This window comes from Cricetulus griseus, chromosome 6, assembly GCF_003668045.3.
Source record: "Cricetulus griseus strain 17A/GY chromosome 6, alternate assembly CriGri-PICRH-1.0, whole genome shotgun sequence".
Lineage (NCBI taxonomy): Eukaryota > Metazoa > Chordata > Mammalia > Rodentia > Cricetidae > Cricetulus > Cricetulus griseus.
In genome coordinates this window covers 99161347-99187028 of record NC_048599.1, presented here as the reverse complement: position 1 = coordinate 99187028, position 25682 = coordinate 99161347, and the positions used below count along the sequence as shown (strand labels likewise).

At 37.4% G+C, this 25682-nt stretch overlaps 1 protein-coding gene across 1 annotated transcript in view; it reads left to right on the top strand.

Annotated features, from left to right (window-relative positions):
- The window catches only part of Agps (alkylglycerone phosphate synthase), a 106293-nt gene that overhangs the window by 48386 nt on the left and 32225 nt on the right, over positions 1-25682 (top strand). Inside the window, exons 11-14 of the mRNA XM_027420134.2 lie at positions 6132-6259; positions 18175-18226; positions 23487-23563; positions 24716-24828. Coding sequence (XP_027275935.1) covers positions 6132-6259; positions 18175-18226; positions 23487-23563; positions 24716-24828 — 370 coding nt within the window. The remainder of the gene's footprint in view (positions 1-6131; positions 6260-18174; positions 18227-23486; positions 23564-24715; positions 24829-25682) is intronic.

Sequence of the window (25682 nt, the reverse complement as noted above, 5' to 3'; positions counted from 1 at the left end):
CTACAACCCCACAGAAGCTAGGTAAAAAGGGGTCCCTACCAGAGACACACATGGAGGGCCCCAGGAAGGGAAAATAGTTAAGCTATCCTGGTAAACTGGGAGGGACGGGTAGAAGGGAGGGGGATGGGGAATGGAACATGAGGGATCAAGAAGTCCAAATTGGGGGAGAGAGGAGGGAAAGTACAATGAAAGAGATATCTTGATAGAGGGAGCCATTATGGGGTTAGGGAGAAACCTGATGCTAAAGAAATTCCTAACAATCTACAAGGATGACCTCAGCTACTAGCAATTGTAGAGTGTCTGAACTGGTTTCCTCTTTAATCAGATTAGTGATTACCCTAATTATCATCATAGAACCTACATCCAGAAACTGATGGAAGCAAATGCAGTGATCCACAGCCAAGCACTGGGCTGAGTTCCTGGAGTTCAATTGAAGAGAGGGAGGAGGGATCATATGAACAAGCGGGGGGGGGGGGGGAGGGGGTGTCAAGAGCTTGATGGGAAAAAAAAAAAAAAAAACACAGAGACAGCTGACCCGAGCTAGTGGGAGCTCATGGACTATGGGGAACCTGCATGGGAACAAACTAGATACTCTGAAAGAGGGTGACAGTTATATGGCTTGATCTGTTGGGATGGGGGCTGGAACCAGGACCTATCCCAGGTACATGAACTAGCTTTTTTGAGCCCATTCCCTGTCATGGGATATCTTGCTCATCCTTGATACAGGGGTGAGGGGCTTGGTCTTTCCTTAACTTGGTATGCCAGACTTTGTTGACTCCCCAGGGAAGGGGTAGGAAGAGGGGAAGTGGGGAGGATGGGAGAAGGAGAGGGAGGGGGAACTGGGGTTGGTATGTAAAATGAAAAATAATTTTTTTAAATAAAAAGAAAAATGTTTTTGACTATTCACAGTTCCTTGCAATTCTAAGAATGAAGTCTCTGGAAGCCAGGATCTAGGAAAGAGTCATTGACGAAGAGTGTATCTTAACTTAGAGAGGCTAGTAGAAGTTACTTCTTTTTGAAATGTCCTGAGCCCAGCCTTTACTGTCCACATTTTTATCAGCATTATGGTTTTCCAAACTCATACCAGAATCATCCATCATCTCTGTTTATGGCATTCTAGGATTTCTTTCAACTACCACTTCAGACTCTTCTATATTCTTCTCACAAACCAGTTCCAAAAGCCTAAGAACTACATGGTCAAGTGTCTTATAGCAAAGACCCCATTCGTGTCTTAGGTACTATTCTAGTGGTTTGACTACTAGGCACAAAGCCACTTGAGTGAGGAATGATTTGTATTGACCACAGATGGGAAGGTATGATGATTGGACTGGCTTACATTCCTGGGGCTATGACATGAGGCTTCTTAATGATACCTCTACTGACCAAGAAGTAGAAGGCTTGGGCAGGAATAGGATCATTCTATAACTCTCACTGCCAGTCTCCCAGGGACACATGTCTTTCAGTGAGGACCTTCCTCCTAGAGGTTCCATACCCTTCTAAAATAGCACCTCCACAGGTAGAGACCAGGTGTTCAAATACATGAGCCCATGGGGGATAGTTTATGTCCAGCTATAATAGGGACATATTTTATATTATTTCAGTCTTTAGAAATCTGTTTAAGTTTGTTTTATGGCCTAGTTTGTGGTGTATCCTGGAGAATGTTTTGTGTGTACCTGAAATGAATTTACATTCTACTGTTATTGAATTGTATGTTCTAGTCTATTAGGTCAAATTCACTTAAGTGTTATTCAGTCTTCTCTTTGCTCAGTGGGGTATTGAGTTCTCCAGTACTCATATCCATTTCACTTGTATCAATTTTCCTTCATATATTTTCCTGTCCTGTTATTAGTGCCATCTTTTTATAATTGTGTGTCTTCCCAATGATTTGTCATTACAAAATGTTCCTCTCTGTGTAGTAACATTCTATTTAAAGTTTGTTTTGTCTGGTATTAGTACTGAGCTCACATGGTACACCTTTGTTATACTTGAGTTTAGGTGTATTTCTTAATTTAAAATGTGTCTCTGGCAGTGACAATACATTTTAATCATTTGGAAAGTCTTGTCTTTTGGTTGCTTAGTACATTATGTCATTGCCACAGGTGCATCTACTCAAGCCATCTATTTTTTATTTTTGCTTGCCTTTGCTTTTGGTCAGTACTTTTTCTCTGATTTTATTTTCTTTTTTCATTTCCAGCATACCTATTTTAATTGTTTCTTAGTGGTTGCTCTACGGCTTCAAATCTACATCTTACTTAAGCAGAATCAACTTGATTCTAATATGTAATAACACAGAAGTAGCATTCCTATATAACTCTGTAATTTTAAACTCTCTTTTATGGTATTATTGTTATACCTGTATAGCTATTATAAACCCAACAGTACAGTTACACTTTATATAATTGTATGACTTGTAATGAAGCTGCTGGAAAAAGGGAGAGCAAGTGTACACCTAGAGCTTTTGTTGCTTATTCTTTCTGGTTCTCCTGTGTTTGTTCCTATGCCTCAAGTTACTATATGTGGTCATGTCCACCTGCATAGACCATTGTTTCTACTCAACTTTGTGCTGCTGTAGGTTTAAGCATATTATAATGGTATTGTTTAAGCATATTATAATGTTATATAATTAAGCATATTATAATGGTATTGTTTTATAGCATTGTCTTTCAACAGTGTATAAGAAGAGAGAATTACACATCTACATTGTCTTTTATAATTGTGTAGGGCTTTATGATCATAACCACACTCTATAATTAATCTATATTTTCTGCCTGTATTGATTTATATATTTTGGGCATTTAATATAAAAGGAGTCTCATAGTATGTTGCCTTATGGATTTGTTCTTTATTCTTTTGTGTTATATAACTTCTTTAACTGGTACACTCTGTTGTAATTTATTTGTTTTGTTTACTGGTATTAACTTGAATTTCTGGTGTTTAAGGTCATCATCTTTTAACTGGAGAACTTTTAGAATTTATTCAGTGTCTGGTCTTATAGCAAAAAAGTGCCAGCTGACTTTTGTGATCAGAGAATGTGAGATACATGATTTATGGTTGATAGGCTTTTTTCCTTGTGTTTTTTGGATATGTTATTCCATTATTTTCTAGATTCCATCATTTCTGTTGATAAGTCAGTTGTACATTTTGTAAAATTTCCTTTGTAGTTCATCTATTCATGTTGTTTTCTGTGGTGATATATTGCTTGTTCAAATAAAGCCGTCTGAGGGTCAGAGAATAGAGTGTGCCACTAGCTAACCATAGAGGTGTGGCGGTCTGTACAGACAGATGGGAAGTGTTATCTGGGCAGAAACAGGATATAAGCAGGGAGAAACAAGAAATCGCTCTCTTGTCTGCTGAGATGCTAAAGAAGTAAGCATTTTCCTCTATATATGTCTCCAGGTTTTTATTATCTAGACCAATTAGCTCCCATTTACAGTTTTCAAGTCTTTTTACTGTCTTTGACTTTGAGCATTGTTTTCATGTTCTGTTTATGAATATTTTTGTGTTGACCTGTTTGGAATTTATTGAATTCATTTGATATATAGGATACTGTTAGGAGGAAGTTTTCACCTATTTTTTTTAATAAGTTTTCTGCCCTATGCTCTGTCCCCTTCCCTCATAGCACTTTCATTATTTATCTAATAATGTAATTAGTGGTTTTTCATGTTTCTTCTGAGAGTTATTTCTTTGTTTTCTCTCTATTCTTCTTATAACACAATGTTTCACAATCTTTGTCAGTCTGTCTTCAAGTTTGTTCTTCTGGTTTTTGCCAGATCATATGTTGTTGGGCAGGTTCTTTAAGTGAACTTTTCATTGCAGTTATTAGATGTTTCAGCTCCCAGAGTTTTCAGTAGTTCATTGATTATAATGATAGGTAATGTAAAATTGTGAATCTTGAAACCATAGCAAATGAAAAAAATCCACAAGACCACATACTATGAGATTTCTTTCATATAAAATATTCAGAATATGCATATGAATAACGATAGGATATATTTATGAATAGTTGACTAGGGTGCGGGTATGGAAATGGAGCATGGCTATTTAATTCGTACAGTTTGGGTGGAGATTAAAATGGTCTAAATTTAGTTTATAGTAATGATTGTGCATACATGTGATGCACTAAGGACAATCTATCAGTGGCTACATCTCTAAAGAGAAATGACTCCCCTCCTGTATCAGCCATCAACGACCAATAGCTCCTCAGCCAGGGGTAGAGCCTTAGGAGCACTTGCACCATCTATGCTGGAATTATTGATGAACTTAATCTTGTGCAAGTAGCCATAGCTGCTCTGAGTTCATGAATGCAGCAGCCACACCATGTCCAGATAGATGAGAGCATGTTACAGCATTCCACTCCAACTTCTGGTTCTTATGTTCTTTCTCTTTCTTTTCCACAATGTTCCCTGAACTTTGTGGGTTGACCCAGATGTCCCATTTAGAGCTGAGTACTCAATATTCTGTTATTCTCAGCATTGTAACCAGTTTTGCACAGACTGAAGCCTGATGCCCAAAGAATTTTTTGGTCTTGAGAGCTGCACTGATCTGTGGGTATAAACATAACAGTTAGAAGGTGGCTTGACAATATCTCTTTAAGAAAATAACAGTAGTGGCCTGCCAACCCCTCTACACACTTACAGGGTCTATGCTCTCCCCAGCCATAGGCTTTTGACCAGCATTACAATACTAGGCATTAGTACACTCCCATGGACCAGGCTTCAGATCCAACCAGAAAATAGTTGTTTGCTTCCTTAATGGTCATGCCACAATTGCATCCATGGATACATCTTGCCTGGCAGGTTGGTACTGTAGCATTCAGGGTCCAGTAGTACAAAAGGTAGCCAGCAGGAGAAAGCTTCCAAGTTAGTTCCAACATGATTTCTGTATTTTCTTGAACCAGAGTATTATGTCTTCAACGGTGGGGTCTTAGCATCTTGTTATTGTGGATAACTAAGAGAATGGCAATGGCCATAAAGTTGTTTTGAGGGCTTTGAGGATTTTAAATGGATGAATTTTATTGTTGAAATTATATCCCAAAGATAGAGGGAAACAAAAACATTTAGTCACTTTAGTTATATTTTAATTTTTGTATTTGTTTTATATTAATTGTTAATTGGGCAAACTTACAGAGATTTTGTGGCCATGCAAGTTATAAGAGACTCACAATTAAATAAACCAGACACAACATATGAATATATAACAATCTAATGAATATATAATAATCTAATTAATCTGATTTATAGTCTATGGATTCAGACAAGTCTTTAACCCTATGCTATATCTTGTTAAGTCATTCCAGGGATGCCAAACATTTCCTGGACTTTTATTTCCAGTGTTGTAACTAAGTCTTCTTTGTATTCACATCCCGCTTTATACTTTTTTAAATGATCATGAAAAATTTGCTAATGGTGTTAATTAATTTCTATTTGTAGATCTGAAACCACGGGTTTAAAAAATTAGTTTTGTGAATGTATTTCTTTTTAGTCATATTTCTTTAAATATTTTGGTACAAATGCTTATATTTAACTTACTATTTTTCTTTCAGATTAATTTCTCCCTGCTCCAAGCAGTAAATGGTGTCTTACTGGTGGTTTTCTCATGCTTCATACTGTGATTAATTATTTTGTTTCTGAATACTTTTGTTTCTTGAACAAGAGCTTCTTAGTAATGCCTTTGTCTTTATATGTATTAAGTCTGAGGAGACAAGGCAAGGCTATAGCTCCTCAGAATCCTTCAATTGTCTTAAAGTTTTAAGATAGTTAGCTTATTTTTGCTCCAGTAAATGTTTTCATAGTAAATATAGACACATCAGAATATACCTTTGCCAGTACATTCTTTTCTTTTAATAAGTTATGCTTTAAAACCATTTAAAACTGACTTTCTTGGAAAAAGTTTGAAATGTTTTAAAATATTTGTACATAAAAAAGAAAGTCTAAAATCATTTTTGAAACTATAAAATTTGCTTAATTGTTCATTTAAAAAGACTTGATTAGCCATTATTCCCCAAATAGAAGAATTAAATAGATTTAACATGGATAACAGAATGAAGCAATAAAATCAGTTGATTAAATAGATTTAAATATGGTTTTAGAAAATTGTTATATGATACATTGGATTGTTCCCTTCTTTTTCAGGAACTCTTGGTGTAATAACAGAAGCTACAATAAAAATCAGACCAACCCCTGAATACCAAAAGTATGGCTCGGTAGCTTTCCCTAATTTTGAACAAGGAGTAGCCTGTTTAAGAGAAATTGCAAAGCAGGTAATTAAAAAAAGTAGAAGTATATATGAATTATACTTTTAAAATTCTGCTGTGTAATTGTGATGTCTCAAGTACTCTATATTTATTTGTGTTATGTTTGCAATTTTTTACCAAGTTTTACATGGAAAGTTACTCCTTTAAATACACTTATTTCATTCAGTAGTTACATTGCTTTTACACCTATCTCTTGTCTCAGGAGACCCGCATGATTTGTGGCCAGTGTAGGTGCTTAGATAGGTGCTTAGATTCTTGGCTTTGGCCAGGCGTTGGTGGCGCACGCCCTTAATCCTAGCAAGGCAGGTGGATCTCTGTGAGTTTGAGGCCAGTCTACAGAGCGAGTTCCCAGACAACCTCCAAAGCAATACAGAGAAACCCTGTCTTGAAAAACCAAAACCAACCAAACAAAAAACAGCAAATTTTGTGTTGAATGCTGTATTTTGTAAGTTATTTTGGAATAATATATTTTGTGATGAATTGAAATGATATTTAACTTATCTTAAATAAAACATTTATTGAAATTAGAAGTAACCAGGTGTGATGGTACACCCCTTTGATCACAGCATTTAGGAGGCAGAGGCAGACAGATCTCTGTGAGTGAGCTCATGACCTTGTCTACACAGACTCCCAGGACAGCCATGGCGATGTAGATAGACCCTGTCTTAATGCCCCCACCCCCACCCCCCAAAAAAAGGAAGATAAGGAAGAAATTAGAAGTAATGAATGAATATCAGTAACCCCCAAATTTAGAAGTTCAAAATGTAGATAAATGTTTTTAATGCATAGAATGTGATGCTAGGTGCTACTTGGTTTTATAATATTATTTTATCTATTGTTTAAGTAATATAGTTAATGTAGTACTTCTTTGTAATCTTTTTTAATTTTTTTATTTTTTTCTTCTTTGTAATCTTAAAAAATAAAAAAAAGGTACAACTCCTGCCTTCTGTCCTCCTAAAAAGAGAAATTTATCATTCCCCCCCCCCTTTTTTTTTTTTAAAAAAGACTAGCTTGTGCCAGATCTTTTTATTTCATTCTATGTTTTAGTATGGAAACATTTTATTCATGGTTTGAACTGCAATAGTTTATGAGTCATTCCTTTTTTCAACCTTTCTCAGCAGTAAGGCAATATATTCCACCTCTTCTTGCTTTCTGTAAACACATTGAGTTCTGTAATCTATAATACACAAGTAGATTCTTTTTGGCAAGCCTGGAGCTCCCTCGGTAGACCAGGCTGGACTCAAACCTGTAGAGATCTGCCTGCTTAGCCTCCTGAGTGCTGGATTAAAGGCTGGGACATCACACCTGGTCCTGGAAGGGGACTTTTTGGTATGATCTGTATAGCTCAACTTCTTAGTATTCAGAGAAAACTGGAGGGAGACTGATAAAGGCAAGGAAAATATCTAGCCAATTATCCATATTCATGTTGGACTATAGGATAGAGAAAGGCAAAGTGGCTGACTCTCTCACCTTCCCACAATCTAAGACAACCACTATAGTGTTTGTTTTGTTTTGTGGTACTAGGGGTTGATCATACCCAGGGCCTTGTGCATGTTAGGCCAGTGCTCTCTACCATTGAGCTATATCTCTGGCTCTTAAAAAACCCTTTTTATTTTAAGATGGGCTGTCACTAAACTGCTGAGGAAGCCTGTACTCACTGTAGACCAGGCAGGCCTTGAGCTCTTAATCCTCTTGCTTGATCTTTCAGTCCTGGCCTCTTTTTTTGAAGTGTGTGGTACTAGGAATTAAAGCCCTGGCATTGAGCATGCTGGGCAAACAGTCTATTACCAATCTATATCCCCGGCAATTGCTAATGTTTTTTTTTTTTCCTTTTTTTTTATTAGAAAATTATTTTACATGTCAATCCCAGGACTCTCTCCCCCCACCCCCAACTAACACCCTACCTATCCCATACCCTTTCTGCTCCCCAGGGAAGGTGAGGCCTTCCATGGGGGGGATTCTTCAAAGTCTGCCATATTCTTTGAGATAGGGCCTAGGCCAACCCCCTTGTGTCTAGGCTCAGGGAGTATCCCTCTGTGTGGGATGGGCTCCTAAAGTCCATTCCTATGCTAGGGATAAGTACTGATCCACTACAAGAGGCCCCAGTCTCCTCACTCTACATTCAGGGGGTCTGGATCAGTCCCCTGCTGGTTTCCCTGCTATCTATCAGTCTGGGTACCAAGAGTTCTCCCTTGTTCAGGTCAGCTGTTTCTGTGGCTTTCACCAGTCTGGTATGGACCCCTTTAATTGCTAATGTTTTAAAGAACTTAAAATGAGGAAAATATTATACACTCACACCCCCCCAACACAAATTTCTTGTGTTCGTTATTTCACTTAATTTTGCATTCTGAGATACACATTCTATGTATTTCCTTTTTCAAGAGGTATGATCACCAAATTTAGTGATAGGTAAGGATAATTTTTATAATTGTTAGCAATTGTTATAGCTTGTTAGACTTAGCACAGGCTTTTTTTTGTGGTTGACCTCAAGAAGTATGGTCCTGGCATGAACTTGTTTGGATGTGTGGATGGGTGCCAAAGCAGAGATGAATGCTGATGGCTGACTTGGCTTTGGAGGCTGTCCTGGAACTTGCTCTGTAGACCAGGCTGGTCTCGAACTCACAGAGATCCCCCTGGTTCTGCCTCCCGAGTGCTGGGATTAAAGGCGTGTGCCACCAACGCCCAGCATGGCTGACGTTCTTATACAGGAACATAAATTTTACCCAAACTTTGCTTCAAGTCACCGACAACTAGAGTATAGAGTATTATGCCATGCTTGCTAAAATGAAGACATGACGGTAATTAAGGGACTTTTTTAGGAGTAAATATGTGTTCTAATATAATGGTAACTGAGAATGGGGAAGTGAAGTTCAAGTGTGTTTTGAGGATGCTGTTAAATCTTCTGCCACTTAAAGATCAAGGATGCACAGCCCTAAGGGAGATGGACTAAGTAAGAAGCTTTTACAGAGCCATATAGTTTTGAGTTAGTAACTAGAAAAATGGGGAGAGCTAGCTTTTTATTTTTTATTTAAAGAAAGTAGTTGTAAGTTCACTAGTTAAAAAATAAAAAAAAATTTCAAAATACATATTAATTTGATTAAAAAAATAAGGAAAAAAACCAAAACATAAACACAAGCTCTCAGAATGTAGCCCAGGCTTTGTTAAAGATTTTAGCCCCTATTTTCTTTAGGTCATGTTTTGAACTTGTATTTCTCGTTAATCAATATTACATAGCAAAAGAAACATAAATGTCAAAGTAATTTTTTTCTTGTTTAAAAGAGTAGAGAGTTTTCTGTTAGCTACAGCAGGAAGAGAGAACAAGTTCTTGCCAAAATGGTGGCTCCTCCAACAAAGGAAGCACACAAATTTTCTGTAAGAGACCTATGCATATGCTTAGAGGAACACTCTTTAGAGGTGGGCACAATTTTGAGCATTTGTAGTTTAAGGTTGTTCAAGAAGGGAAGATGCATAGGCTTAGGGGCATGCTTAGCTTAACGATGAAGCACTTGCTGCAAAGGTTAAAATGGTGGATGAGAATACTTCAGTATGTTCAGCTTATGCCATGAAGATGGCAGACAAGAATGCCTCTGGCATGCTTCTTCCCTCCCAAAAGATTTAGGAGCTCAGGATTGGCTGTGCTTCTTTGCATCTTTTGTCAGCTCAAATCAGATTAAAAAAAAATCATAAAAGTTGAAAAGTGTTTTGGATTTGTATATTTTCTTGACACAAGATCTCAGAAGAGTCACATTCAGGTGTGTTGGCTAATGTTACATTTCCTAGTCTCTCCTCAGGCTAGTGAATTCATCAGCAAGTATGGTAATATAATTCAGGTGTAAATACTTTATGCTTTCCTGAATGGCCATCCCTTCTCCCACATTGCATATACTGACTTGAAAATGCCTTTGGCTTCATTATTGAAAACTGATGTGTAAATCTACAAAACTCCTGTTCATAATGTTATCACAGTGGAGCTTGAATATGAGTCATTGATAAGAGTCTGGTGCAGTTTTTTATGGTTTGATGCACTCCACTTGTGCTGTGGAAGAACAGTGGTAGACTCCTCTTCCTTCCTTCCTTCCTTGCATAAAGCAGCAAAACTTCCCCTGAGTAAACAGTTTTAGGAATGTTAGATACTATAGTGGGATTCACTGTACTGAGTAAAGAGATAATAATGATTGATAGTGCCACCATGTGGTTGCAGAGCAGATCAGTGAGAAAGTACCTTTCTAGACTGGAGTTTTTGTGTAGTTTGTAATAAATAGCTTTTACACACAAATCATGTAGACTAGAATAGAAAGCTTGCCTTATAAAAATCTAGGTAGATAATAGTTCCTCAAGCATTGCTCCTCACTGTGAAACATGGCTAAGAATGTAATTTGATAGTATCACATTATTTGGAGACCCACATATTGCATGCCTTGTAATGTAAATGTACAGACATTGCTTGGTGTGGACACAAAAAAGTTTTTTTTTAATGGCTTAAAAGATATTGACCTTATCATTTTACTGAATAGAAACCTCATGCCAACAGTAGGTACTGTATTCTATTCTCCTTTTGTAATAGTATTCTCAGACAGAGAAAAGCTCAGAAAATCATGTTTTGCTCAGTTTGGATTTGGAATTTCAGTTGATAGCAGGGATATTAGACTAAAATAGTTCATGCTTTATGATTGTGTCATGTTCTTGATTGACTAATGAGTTGGCTGTTTGTACTTCTTTACTCTCATTTCACACTTTGAGTTTTGCAGTGTGTGTCCTCTAGTCTCCTTCAGAATTGCAACTATGTGGTGGATGAGTGTCTTCTGGAGAGGGGCTTGTGTGGTTGTTCACAGTAGCAGCATGGTGCTGGAGGTTTTTTTACTGCTCTGACTGAGGGTGAGCATTAAGCAGCCTCGGCTGGCAATGGGATGCTCCCCTCAGGGCTCATGTGATCTTGTCTATATAAGGAATTGTCCTCTTTCCCTGTCCTTTGAGGGGCAAGAAAGGAAGAGTTTGTAGGTGATCTCCTAAGTGGTAGGGCAGTGCAGTCTCCACGTTTGCTCAGTAGATGGGTAAGTGATTCTGTAAGACTTTCTTAGAAAATAGATTTCCAGTGACAGTTAAGATGTACTAGCTATGTCAGATAAAGCATTTTACTATTCTCTTGTCAATCCACAAGCAGCACTGATGATTTTACAGAGTTTGAAACAAGCTGGGAGTACAGACTCCGCTTCCTTTAGGTTAGTGTCAATAAGAATTTAGGATTCTGTCCTTTATGTTGGGGGGTGTTTATTCTATTAGAGGAAAACTGACTAGACTAAATTAGTTCCTTGAGAGCTGCCCTTTTCAGCGTCAGAAGTAGGTGTTTAGAATCATAAGCTAATAGGCAGCCTTTATCTTGCCATCCGATCACAGAGGGTGGTCTTTTCTGCTTTCTCTCATTTTTGTTTTCAATATTTTAAGTGATTTGAAATTGACAGGTATTTCCTTATGTTAAGTTTAGATCAGAATAGAGAAGAAATAGTTTGTGAATTCTGCAAATTCTTCAGGAGTTCAGATAAGTCGAAAATAATTAGTTTTTAACATGGACTTTACAAAAAAAAACCCTTTGTATATTCAGCAATAATTCTTGGGTATACTTGCTATTTATTAAATGGAATTGTCATTATAAGTTAACATTTTTATATGTGTCATTTTTTCTTTAAAGAAAATAACTTTGGTCAGTGATTTGGTTAATTTGTTTCTTTATAGCTGTGATCCAGACAAATGAGGATCATTGTATGGCACATTGCCAGAAGTTACTTAGAAGTCATTATTTTGCCTTTATTAAACTGAAAATAAAAGTAAAATTATCATTAGGATAGTCATACAAACTTGTGGCTCTTACAAGCAGAGGGAAGTATTTACCAGTAATATGTATATTTATGCTTTAAAAAGCAGAAATACTTGTCTTTTAAGAAGATATTTCAGGGCTGGAGAGATGGCTCATCAGTTAAGAGCACTGGCAGCTCTTCCAGTGGTTCTCAGTTCAGTTCCTAGCAACCATGTGGTGGTGGCTCACAACCATCTCTAATGAGATTTGGTGCCCTCTTATGGCATGCAGACATACATGCAGATGGAGCATTCATACTCATAAAGTAAATTAATCTTAAAAAATTCTCAAAATTTCTTGTGTACAATAGACTCCTAGTTACATGCAAGCCATTTCCAATAAAACCAGTGAATATTACCATTATCCTTAAATATATTTCACCTATAATATCAGTTCTGTCTATATTTAAAATTTATAGTTCTAAGAATTTTCATTCAACTCATGCCTTCCAACCCCCTTTGAGCTTTTTGTTAGACATTGGCTTTTGTGTAGGAGCAGTGTGGTCCTAATGTTATACTGCATAATGAAATGGGTACTGTGCAAATTAAATAGATAAGCTCTCAGTCTTTTGGCAATTATTAAAGACGCAATGTATCCTAACTTCACTGAGTTTAGTTTTTGCATTGTATTTCATATAGGGTTTAATATTGAAGCACTTGTTTCTGATAAAACATTTAGACTATTTATTTTCTTTCTCTTTAATTTTTGTTTTTTCGAGACTGGATTTATCTGTGTAACAGCCCAGGTTGGCTTGGACACAGATCCACCTGCCTCTGCCTCCCAAGTGCTGGGATTAAAGGCATGCGCCACCACTGCCAGGCTAGACTATTTCTGACAGTTTTTAGGATCAGGAATTTGGGCAGGAAGTTTGGCTTACCCATGGAAGAAACCATTACAGTTTAAAGATGGCTCACTAGCTTTGGCATTTATCTGTAAGAAATTGAAATAGTAGCAGTCTTGGAGGGACTTAAAAGCTCTAGTAAAAGCTACTTACGTAAGAGACAGCTCTACTCATATGCCCCATCTCAAGCGCACACTGTCTCTCTCTGACAGTAACCATGGCATAATGTAAGGAAAGCACTCTTCAGAAATCTCTAAGATATAGTTGGATTGAGATACTGTTTCTTTTTAATTTAGCATAGATAGTAATTCTAAATTTTACTTTCTAGGGTTAGATTCAAGAAAATTTCTGGTTTGTAAAGCCCTCAAAGGAAATAAATAGTTAGAATTTTGACTTGATCAAATCTGTACTTGTATTTGAGTTCTGTGTGCTTATCTATTTATTCATCAAGATAAAACAACTGATAGTTTTTAATTAGTGCACAGTAAGTTTTTATACTGTCTTTGTTAGCTACTAACTATAAGAAGATTGTACACGCAGACGCACAAGAAATTCTAGTAAGTACACTTAGTTATTTCATTAATTTTAGTTGGAGTAAGCAATTTTTATTTGCCCTGAAACAGCCCTCCCAGATTACTTCTGACACCTACCAGCAGGGGGTCACTGTAGCCAGGGCTCCTTGCCTCCTTATCTGTTATAGTGGGCTCAGTGTTGCTTATTGGGATGGGATGGTTTGAATTTGAACTTTCAGCTCTTAGAGTTTATACTCTCCATCCTTGAAAGAGGATTGAGTTAGTTTTTTAGTTTGACCTCACCATTTAGTTTTGAAAGCAGTGGAGACAACTTGATCTGAGCTATACATGCACCAGAGACATGATTTTGATATTTTGATTATATGAACGTCTCTTCAATCAGTTGCTGTAGTAACTTTTAATTGTTTCATATTCTAAGTAAATTTTTTGTATATTAGAATGATCTGTAATAATTTTCAAATTATCAGTTGCCAGAGGCCAGCATACTAACTAGATACTATTTTTTATTTGCATTCTTTGCTTCTGTGAATTTACTTAAGACAGCAACTGAAAAACTATTTATTGACTTTGGAAAAAATATGAAACATTAAATCTGTTGACTTGAATTAGATAATTTATTTCTAAAAGTCAGTGTTCATGCTTTGTTTTGGGGTAGTATTTGTTATGTAACTCAGCCACCAAGTTAAAATCACATTCAATTTTGGTGAATATTGGTAGCTGCATGATTTAGCAAGTACTCTAAAGCTTTCTTGCCTATTTTTCTAGTTTTTTTTTTTTAATTTTGAAAAATTTATACCTAGAACATTGGGATAAATAGTATAGCTGTCACCTGCATATTCACTTCATAGAGCCACTGTTTTCTGTTTGTCGCTTATGTATATGGACTATTAGCAATGAAGTTGCAGACACCCTAACACTTGACTCCTAAGTACTTTAGCAGTCATCTCCTAAAAAATAAGACAACAACATTCTTTTTTTTTTTTTAAAAGATTTATTTATTTATCATGTATACAGTGCACACCAGAAGAGGGCATCAGATCCCACTACAGATGGTTGTGAACTACCATGTGGTTGCTGGGAATTGAACTCAGGACCTCTGGAAGAATAGTCAGTGCTCTTAACCCCTGTGCCATCTCTCCAGCTCAAGAACAACATTCTTTATAATCACAATATGATTATCATATCTAAGGAATTACAGCAGTTTCTTTTTAAAAAATATCTTATTCACCTATTTAGGAAAATTGTGCATTCCTATAATTAAGTCATGTAAGAGAGAAAAAAGGCATCCTAGTAGTCCAGCTTCCCCCCAACAATAAGCTTTTACTGAGAGAGGTGTCTTTGACTCCCGTTTCCTTAACACACATGTGTTGCTTGTTTTTGTTAATAGCACCCGCTCTTGAGGCAATTGCAGTAGAATCTGGCTCGTGGCAGCAAGTAGAATTTACAGTTCTCATCAGGAATTTAACACCCCATCGAAAAGGAGTTCTGAATTCTTTAGTATTTTATAATGTGCTTATGCCAGAACATACAAACATGTATATTACAGATTTTATCTCATGTATGCCTATAGATAGTCTGTTTATTTTATGAAGAAAGAAAATTTGCCCTAATCAGGTTTCATATGTTTTATTAAAAGTCACTACACTCATTTTATTAAAGGCATCTGGAATTATAAATGTGAAGAAAATTAATCCTCCTTTAGTATATTGGAAACTGACAGTGCTTTTAGGAATCCCTGACCAAACTATAATACCTTTATACCAAAATTTGAAATTATCCCTTGTGGTTTTTTTTTTTTTTTTTTTTTTTTTTAATTTTCCTGACAGGGTTCTCTGGGTAGCCCTAGCTGTACTGGAACTCACTTTGTAAAGCAGGCTGGCTTCTAACTCACAGAGATCCACCTGCCTCTGCCTCCAGAGTGCTGGGATTAAAGTTGTGCATCACCACCACCCATCTCCCTTTGTAATTTTTAAACCGTTACACATTTATTTATTTATTTATTTATTTATTTATTTATTTATTTATTATGTATACAACATTCTGCCTCCACGCCAAAAGAGGGCACCAGATCTCATAGGGGATGGTTGTGAGCCACCATGTGGTTGCTGGGAATTGAACTCAGGACCTCTGGTAGAGCAACCAGTGCTCTTAACCTCTGAGCCATCTCTCCAGCCCCTGTTACGCTTTTAATAAGGCACAAAATGGCAGATGTGGTAGTTTTGATGTAATCTTTGACTTGAATATGAGGCTAAACACTGTGTGTTTATTGATTGTGTGTTTGTGTGTGTGTGCGCTCACTCAAGACTGTGTGTCGTGCTTGAAACTGCTCATCAGTAATTAGGACATCTTGGTGCCTTCTTTGGTATCTCATAGCCTTCTAACCTTGGACAAACAGTTTAACCTTATCCATTCTGTGCCTGTCTGAGAAGTTGTTAGTGCAGGTTCTGCTCCTGGGACAGTGCTGCTGATTATGTGAAATAAGAGCAGGGCCGAGTTGGAAAGCACGGTGTGAAGGGTGGGTTGTTGCCATCGTGTGTATAAGATCACTTGCCACTGTTTGTTCCTTCAGATCACCTGCCGGTGACTCTGAAAATCAATTGAATTATCTCATCTTTAGTATTTAGATGAATAAATAAATTGCTTACCCTTTAAAATAAGAATCTTACCTATCCTTTTATTGGGTAAAATTTTATGCTTTAATAAGAATTAATACTTATTCAAGTAAAAGCAAGTAGTACCAAAAATGTCTTAATTCACATTTTAAGCTTTTAAGGAGTTTTGGAATTTTATAGCTTTACTGATAAATGATACTTCGAAGACAAAATGTTTACAGTTTTATGGCAGTTTTTGTAGACTGAGACAGAAGGAGTGCCGTGTGTTTGAAGGCAGTCTGGGCTACATAGCAATATTCTGTCTCAAAAAATGTTTACAGCATTTTTCAAAATATCTGCTCTAAAAACAGCCCTTGGTAGAACTTTAGCTGCCCTAAAATCTTGTGTAAGAAACATAACCCTCTTTGGGCATCAGACCATTTTATAGTTTTTATTATCACAAAGCTAGTGCAGGGTGAATGTCTTGTCCGAATTCTCAGGATCAGTGTTGGTACTCAGCTCTTGCACACTTCCATACACTTTCCTAGTTGGGCACTTGAAGTCTGCATATCCAAGTGCATCTAGATCTGAAACTTGGTGATGGAAAGTTATTGCTGAAAAAAATGAATTTCAGAGCACTTTAGATTGCAGATTTACAGGTGAAGTTTGTTCAACCAGTGCCTGCTGTCTTCACTTTGTGTTTTGTCTTGTTTTCCCTTCTTCCTAGTTATTTTACACACACACACACACACACACACACACACACACACACACACACACACACACACACCACCCACCACCACCCACCCAACCAACCAACCGGGGCAGACTTATTCTTTAGATATGTATTCTTTTTTTTAATACCCTCTTTTTAATTATTTTTTTTATGGCATCAGTGTTTTGCCTGTGTGTATGTGTTTGTATGAGGCTGTCAGATCACCTAGAACTGTAGTTACAGACAGTTGTGAGCTGCCATGTGGGTGCTGGGGATTGAACCTGGATCCTCGGGAAGAGCAGTCAGTGCTCTTAACTTCTGTGCCATCTCTATAGCCTATTTATCTCTCTATCTACCTTTATCTTTCTATCTGTCATGCATCTTCTTTTTTTGTATTTTTTGTTTTTCTTTTGGTGTTTCAAGACACGGTTTCTCTGTGTAGCCCTGGCTGTCCTGGAACTCACTCTGTAGACCAGGCTAGCCTTGAACTCACAGAGATATGCCTGCCTCTGCCTCTCAAGTGCTGGAATTAAAAGCATGTGCTGCCACCACCTGGCTAGATATATATTCGTAACCATCAAAGTTTCATTGCTATTTGCATTACATATAACCCTGAAAGAACTTAGCACTCGTGTGTCTTCCGAATTTTCTATTTAAATAATTTTGAGGAAGGGTTCAAAAGAAGGGAAGGTTCCTAGCATTGTCTTTGAAGACATTGTAGATATATTTTAGAAGTTTTTTTTGAGGCGGGGGGCATGTAACAGTTTCCACCAATGCTTTCCTTGTTTTAAAAGTATGCAAGAGGTTAGTGATGTATCTGAATGGTAGAGCATTTATTCAGCAGGTACATGGCCACAGTGTTGATTCCATCACTGAGACACACACACACACACACACACACACACACACACACACACACACACACACACACAGAGAGAGAGAGAGAGATAGAGAGAGACAGAGACAGCGGGTGGTATGGGGGGAGAAAGGGAAAATTACTATGCAAGAACCTAGTGAAATATTTAAAAATGCACAATTCTTAAAACACGTATTTAGTCTTAAAATGTTCTACTTTGTTGTACAATAGTCTATTTTGAGGAGTGGAATTTCTTTTAAGTTGTTCTCACAAGTTATTGCCAGGCAGTAAGTATATTGTATTGCTAAGATTAAAGGTTTGAGTAATTATGAATTGCTTGTATACGTAGATTTCTCCAAATATTTTTATAAACGATTGATGTTTGGTCTTCATGAAGTTATATAACAAGTTGCGATTTCTTTCCATGTATCTTTAGGAGCTAAGTCCTTGAAATCTTACATTATAAAGTAACAGATCCTGCTGTCTGACTTTTAGTCTATTGCACTGATTCCCCACTTCTTCCTTTTAAAACAGAGATGTGCTCCTGCATCTATCCGCCTCATGGACAACCAGCAGTTTCAGTTTGGTGAGTAAGGAGTGGCAATTTTAAAATGTGCTCTGTTAACCTCCAGAATTTTCAGAGAATGAAGATTGTCGTCTCGCTGCCCTTCATGGAGCTCTTGGTCCAATCAGGCATCTCAGTCTTATGAAAGAGAGTGCAGTGGTGGTGGAGGACTGTGGAGAACAGGGTGGCTGGGTTGCTGGTGAAGCTGCTTCATTCATGGGCTTTCCCAAGGTAGAGGAGGGAAGATGGGGAAGAGGTGGTACTTGGCCGGGCGGTGGTGGCGCACGCCTTTAATCCCAGCACTTGGGAGGCAGAGGCAGGTGGATCTCTGTGAGTTCGAGACCAGCCTGGTCTACAAGAGCGAGTGCCAGGTCAGCCTCCAAAGCCACAGAGAAACCCTGTCTTGAAAAAAAAAAAAAAAAAAGAGGTGGTACTTGCTCTGAATCTTCAAGGGGAAATGGAGGTTTGCTTGAGTCTTCTACCTGCCTAGATTTGTTGATTGTGAAAGCATAATAGCATGTTTTAGAGTACTCCAAATATTTTTGTAGATATTATTCTGCCTGCAGTGTCTTTCTTTTTGGAGGGGGCGTCAATCATCTTTGCCTTAGAGAGCTCTTTGTGGCAGTGTTGCTCAGGGTGAGTGAGGTGGGAATGGACTAGAGATGAAGCTGCATGTGGTGAGCAATGCAGGGGCAAGTTTGGAGTACCCTGAGTGGAGTGGCAGCAGCGGACCAGAGGGCAAGTTTTCAGGACAGCCATTAGCTACCGGCAGGTGGCAAGCTAAGGGAGAAAGACTGAGAACATCGCAAAACACCGACTACTTGATTGGCAGTGGGGTTGTGAAGAACATGTAGTATAATAAGGGTATTGGGGTAGAGAATAGTAAGCAGCTTTGTCTAAAAACATTTTTCTAAAACGTTAAACTTTTCTGTTTTGTTTTTGTTGTTGTTGTTGTTGTTGTTGCTACTTTGCCTTTCATGTGCTGAAGTTTACTTTGGGATTTAGTTTTAAGAATTTAAATACCTCAGAAACAGTTCCTGAAATTGTTGTCATTTTTCAGTAGCAAATGCCAAAGGCTAAGATAGGCAGGCTTTTGGTTATGTGCCTTAGGGCATCCTAATTTTAATGGAGGGAAAAATGATTACATTATATAGTAACCTAAGTAAGTTTGCCAGAGTCTTAACTGATCAAGAATTAGTTTTGACCTATAATTGGAGATCTAGGGTTTTTTTGTTTTGTTTTTTTCTTTTTTATTAGTTCAAATTAGGAACAAGCTTGTTTCACATGTCAATCCCTTCTCCCTCTCCCTCCCCTTCACCCCCACCCGTGACCTACCCCCCCCATCCACCCTCCACTCCCCAGGCAGAGTAGGGCCCTCGATGGTGGCTCCTCAAAGTCCACCACATCATCCTGGGCTTGGCCTAGGCCCTCCCCCATGTGTCCAGGCCAAGAGCATCCCTTTCCGTGGGATGGGCTCTCAAAGTCCCTTCTTACACCAGGGAAAAATACTAATCCACTACCAGGGGCCCCCTAGAGTGCAGAGGCCTCCTCATTGACATCCATGTTCAGGGGTCTGGATCAGTCCCGTGCTGGCCTCCCAGACAGCAGTCTGGGGTCCATGTGCTCCCCCTTGTTCGGGCTAGCTGTTTCTGTGCGTTTCACCAGCCTGGTCCCGACCCCTTTGATCTTCATCCCTCCCTCTCTACAACTAAGTTCCAGAGTTCAGTTCAGTGCATATCTGTGAGTGTGTGCCTCTGCTTCCATCAGCCACTGGATGAGGGCTCTAGGATGACATAAAAAGTAGTCATCAGTCTCATCATAGGGGAAGAGCGTTTAGGTTATCCTCTCCACCATTTCCTGGATTGTCAGTTCCTGTCATCCTTGTAGGTCTCTGGAAATCTTCCTAGTGCCAGATCTCTCCTCGGACCTATAATGGCTTCCTCTAATATGGTATCTCTCATCCTGCTCTCCTCTGTTGTTCCCCCAACTCAATATTTCTGCTCCTTCATTTCCTCCTGGAGATCTAGGTATTAAGAGAGTCATATCCAACTGTGTTGTCTTTTAGGTGTTACTGAGGTAGTGAATTGTCTCAAGAATGCACATCTTTGTAAAACCACCTGTAATTTGGGCAGATTTTATTTCTGAGCAGGATGTAACAGTTTACAGTGCGCATTCCAGGAAAGGTCTTCGGTGCCATCATCCTCTTCCTCATTCTCTTTCTTTAGAGATGTGCCCACACAACCCATGCTATTTCTAGACTAAGAAGTTATTTTAATTCTTAGTAGTTTTTAAGTTTGCATACAAAGTTGGACCTCGTGAAATCTAGTCTTGACTCTTTCATTTCCCTTTCACTTAGCTACCAGAGAGATCATTTTGAAATACCACGCCTCTATTGGCTGTGACTTCTTGTTAGCTTTCTTTATTCGTATAGAGAATGTCCTTCAGTGATATCATATTTGACCATATGCACATACCCCTCCCCTCTGGGTCACCCTTTCCCCCTTAGGTTATAACATTTTTTATTTCTCAGATTCCATTGAATTTCTATCTATGTAGTCATAGTTTCATGGCTCATGATTCAGCAATGAAAAGAGTAGTTCTTAACACAGCAAATGATATCCCGAACTGCACCAGCCATGTGACTGATTGATGAGGGTTTTGTGTCATACTGGTTAATGAGGTACAAGGCTTATTATTTATTACACTATTTTTTAATATTTTTATTTTTCTGATACAACCCTTAAAACAATATATTGAAGTTAACAATTTTCAGTATATTGACATGATATGCATATTTACTATATGAACGAGGCTTCCAAATTTGAGGAATATTTCTTCCTCTTTATATCTCCTTCACTTACCATTTAGGTGTTGGTTGAATTAATCATTGAACTAGCAAAAGAAAGTGAACAAATCCTAGACAATTTATAGCACAATGGTGCGCACATTGTTAGTATCACAATTTCTCATATAACAACTGTCAGCTGATCTTCAAGGTGATGAGTGTACAAGTTGTGAGTGGTAGAGTTGTGATCGAACTCTACCTTTGTCTAATTTCAAAGCTCCATGCTTTAACTGTGTCTAATCACTTCAGAAATACATTGTTAACAAATCCCTTTAGATGAATTAATAATACAGCATGAAATTGATGCTATATGCTAGTTGATGCTAATCATATTTTCTGACTAAAAGATTTAGAAATTAATTTACTATAAAAATAAGGCACACTAACCAAAATATATGTAATATATAATAGTTTTGATAGGCAACAGTACTTGATGAAAGAAAAAAGCATACCAATGTCTTCAGGTTATTAGTAATGGTCAACCCACTTAAAGTCAGTGTCACTTTTACTTTCTTTTTATTTATTTATTTTTATTTTTTGTTTTTCGAGACTGGGTTTCGCTGTATTGTTTTGGAGGCTGTCCTGGAACTCCCTCTGTAGACCAGGCTGGCCTCGAACTCACAGAGATCCGCCTGCCTTTGCCTCCTGAGTGCTGGGATTAAAGGTGTGCACCGCCAATGCCCAGCCAGCCCATTATCACTTTTATAATAGTTAATTTAATTCAGTATTGTGGATGAATGTGGCTGATTCCTACCAATGTAATGGGAATAATGCCCACCTTAGTCAGAGTCACTAAGGTGATCATGTATCCTTAAGTATTTTTCACACTGGATTAGTAACATTTGGAGTTTTTATGCATTGTTTAAAGCTAAGTGAATTTGAAGACTTTTGTATAAAGCATAATTTAAATCTTTTGTGCAAGAACTCAAGACATACTCAAGTCTTATGGTGGTACTAGGCCTAAAAGCTGGGTTTTGGACATGCTAGGGAAGCATTGTACCACTAAATGATATGATATCCCAGCCCTCTTTTTACTTTCTGAGGCAGGGTCTCAATAAGATGCCTAGCCTGGCCTTGAACTCGGTCTTAGTCCAAGTGGGCCTTGAACTTTCAATTCTCCTGCCTCATCCTCTTGAATACCTGGGATTACAGCCCTGATCCCCTAGGCAAAGCTCAACACATCTATGTGTTTAATTTTAGTTATTAATGTGTGTTATGTCCTGTTTGGTAAAAGAAGTGAGCATTATGATGATGTGCTATTTCTAGTTTATAAATGCTTAAATTATCTTTTAAAGCATAGTTAACGCTGGAGAAACACCTCTGACGTCTTATAGGAAAGAAAAACATTTCTACACAATCAAAGTTTGATCCAGATGGTCTCTAGCCACCCCACGGTTCATTTTCTTTGTTTGCTACTTGATTGTCTCTCAGTTTTTCACTGTTGAAGCTGTAGCTCGGGTTCTCTTAGTCTCTGTGTAAGACCTATTTTACTTAGTCTTTTATGTAACCTAGTTTTGTCATTGCAATTGGGGATAAATGTAGTGAATAAGTATTATATATTGGAATGCAACAGAAGCCTGTCAGTGCTTGTTTTAGGAGCAGTTAGTTTACCATTTGCATTTCTTTTAAAGGAAGTTCTTACATACTTCAGAATCCTCAACCCAGAAAGACTAGAAAAAACCTTTATTTAAAGACAGTTTTAGGTTTGCTAAGTACTTGCAGATTCTTTTTGAAAATTCTGCATAAACAGGATGGCATATTTTTTGAACTGTGCTCATAGCACTAAGGCAGATGTGGGACTTAACTAGAACCATCCCCAGTGCTGAGAAGTTTCTACTCTTTGAAAACGATGAGAAAACAGTAGAAGGTTCTCACTCAATTAAGCGTAATCTGCAGGCAGTGATGTTAATTTAGCAGACTCTGAGATGCTGTTTGTGTTATTTTGGCAATTTTAACTCCATGAGTGTGATTAAGGAAGCAATTGCTAGTTTTATGCTGAGAATTCTGGATGAGTTAAGAATTAATTAAGAAACAACCTTAAACCTCACATGGACTCCATATTTGATTATAGTTCTGTGTGGTTTCTATATAATTAAAAAAATGATAGCAAAACCAGCTACCACTGGGTGTTCTTAATAAAATAAAAATTAATGAGGTGGTTTACTGTGTGTAAACTATACCATTGGAAGATAACTGAAATTATGTATAGTATTAGTTACATGTAGTAATTTGGCTTAGAAAACAAACCATGGCTTTTATAAGTAAAGCACTGTCACCTTTGAAAGAATGTAGAGGTAAAAGATTTTAATATAAGTGTCCATATAAATTACAACTGTAAAAGCTTGCTTTCCTTAGAATTGTAAATTAAAGCCATCTTTTGATCTGAGAAACACATAATTTGCTATTAATTAGACTGTTAACTTTTTCTCTTTCTAGGTCATGCTCTTAAACCTCAGGTCTCCTCTATTTTTACATCATTTTTGGATGGATTAAAAAAGTTTTATATTACAAAGGTAAGAATAAAGAAAAATCTAAAATTGTACATGTACAGCACATGAGTTTTCTTCTTGCTTTCTCCCTATACACACCTTTCATAAGACTGTTTTTTTTTTTTTATATATATATAAGGCTGTCTCACATCCCTTCCCTGTTTTAATTGACAGTTAAAGGGTTTTGTTGTGGTGAGAGTTTTTGTTGTTCAGTCTTTTGCTGTTAGCTGAAGATCTAGATTGCTCTTTACCTCCTCCTCTTTTGTGCTGACCCTTGTGTCTGTGTGACTGTGACTAAAGCCTGCTTCTTTTTACATTGATGCCTACGTCTTACTACGTACAGTACTACCTGAGAATAGACACCACTCATTCTTTGTAATAGTTTCTGTTTTGCTTTTGAAAAGTTAAAAAGATATAATCTAGTTTTACCTCTTATTATTTAGAATTTTCTTTGTTACCACCATCACATGTTCATTATTCTAGAAAATTTTGGAGACTTGACCTTTTCAAATGATCACTGGAATTTTTATTATATTTGAAATAATTTATGTATTCAGGAGCATCCATGTTAATTTTCCCCTAGTGAATTTATATATTTCTTTTTAAAATTAGTCTTAGTTCTTTACATGCACAAGATCTTTTTTGTTGATATTATATAATGTGTTGTGGTTGTTTTGTAGAGATGTTGTTAGCTCCAGCCAGCTGCTTGCTCTATCATTTTGTAATTTGTGTGTGTGTGTGTGTGTGTGTGTGTGTGTGTGTGTGTGTGTGTGTGTGTGTGTGTGTGTGTGTGTGTGTGTTTAAATTACAGTTAGAATTCTGGCAAGTTACCTGTTGTATTACTATTTCAGTAGGTGATTATAACACTATGGGTATACTTTGAAATATGGTATATTTCTTTTCACCTCAGTCCTTGTGTGTGTTCTTGCAGTGCTGGGCGTCAAGCCCAGGACTGCGCGCAGGTCCAGCAGGCACTCACCTATGAGCTGTACTCCCAGAGTCAGTACAGATATTAGGTGTTCCTGTAATTGACATGTAAAAGCTTCAAAGCTCACTGTCTAACAGGCTGCTGTGATTGAGGCAAGTCAGAAGGAAAAGGGCAAAATGTATTTCAGTTTACTATTTTATAGATTAAGGCTTCCCGGTAATAATACAATTTTATTTTATATTTTGTAGTTTAAAGGATTTGATCCGAATCAACTAAGTGTAGCCACATTACTGTTCGAGGGGGACCGTGAGAAGGTTCTTCAGCATGAAAAACAAGTATATGACATTGCTGCAAAATTTGGGTATGGCTTTGAATTTATAACACAGAGGAAGCATGCTGAAGTTGTGGTGGCTTCATACAGACTGTATGTGTCAGTAGTTCTAATTTTGATTGGCTATTAAATTCATTGTGATTTGTGAAAGTAAGCTTAAAATACTGTTTTTATTCCAAAAGTTCATAGGAAGAGTGATCTGTTATTTTGACCTAATTTTACACACACATACAATGTATGTATGTTATATAATGTTAAACATTTTGCTTTTCCTAGATTTTTGCATGAATGACAACTTTGTGATGTGTTATTTGTTGTATAAGAATGAAACAAAATTGTCAAGTTTCTAGTTCATGTATAAAGCATGCTGCTAGTGTGTTTTTAAAAGGAAATTATGTTTAGTCTGTGGTATATGATAAATTATCTATACTCCTGTCACTTACTGTTTTATGTTGGTATAAAGAAACAGAAAACATGTCCCATCTATAACCAATTGAATAATGATGGGGTGGTTTCTGTCTGCTTGATGGATTAGCAAACTGATGGGTGGGAGCTCTACTGGATATGCCATTTGTCAGGGCTGTTTCCCCTTGCTTCTCAGGTGCCGAAGCCAGCAGTCTTTCTGTGTTAGTCTTTCCCATTTGTCCAGGGCTTAGGGCATACTTAACATTAAGCTTATCCTGAACTCTATAAACATTTATCTCCCTTTCTTCTTGTCTTCAGAAACCCCCTTAAGTTGTAAATAAGTGCCGTACAGTGTTCCACCTGTGCATGTGCTAACTAACTTAGCTCTTTATTTCTAGGATTGTTTGCATTATTATTAAATATTGTCTTCTTAGAGTGAAAACAGTCTAATTTTAGACTCAGTTTTTACTTTTTTTTGG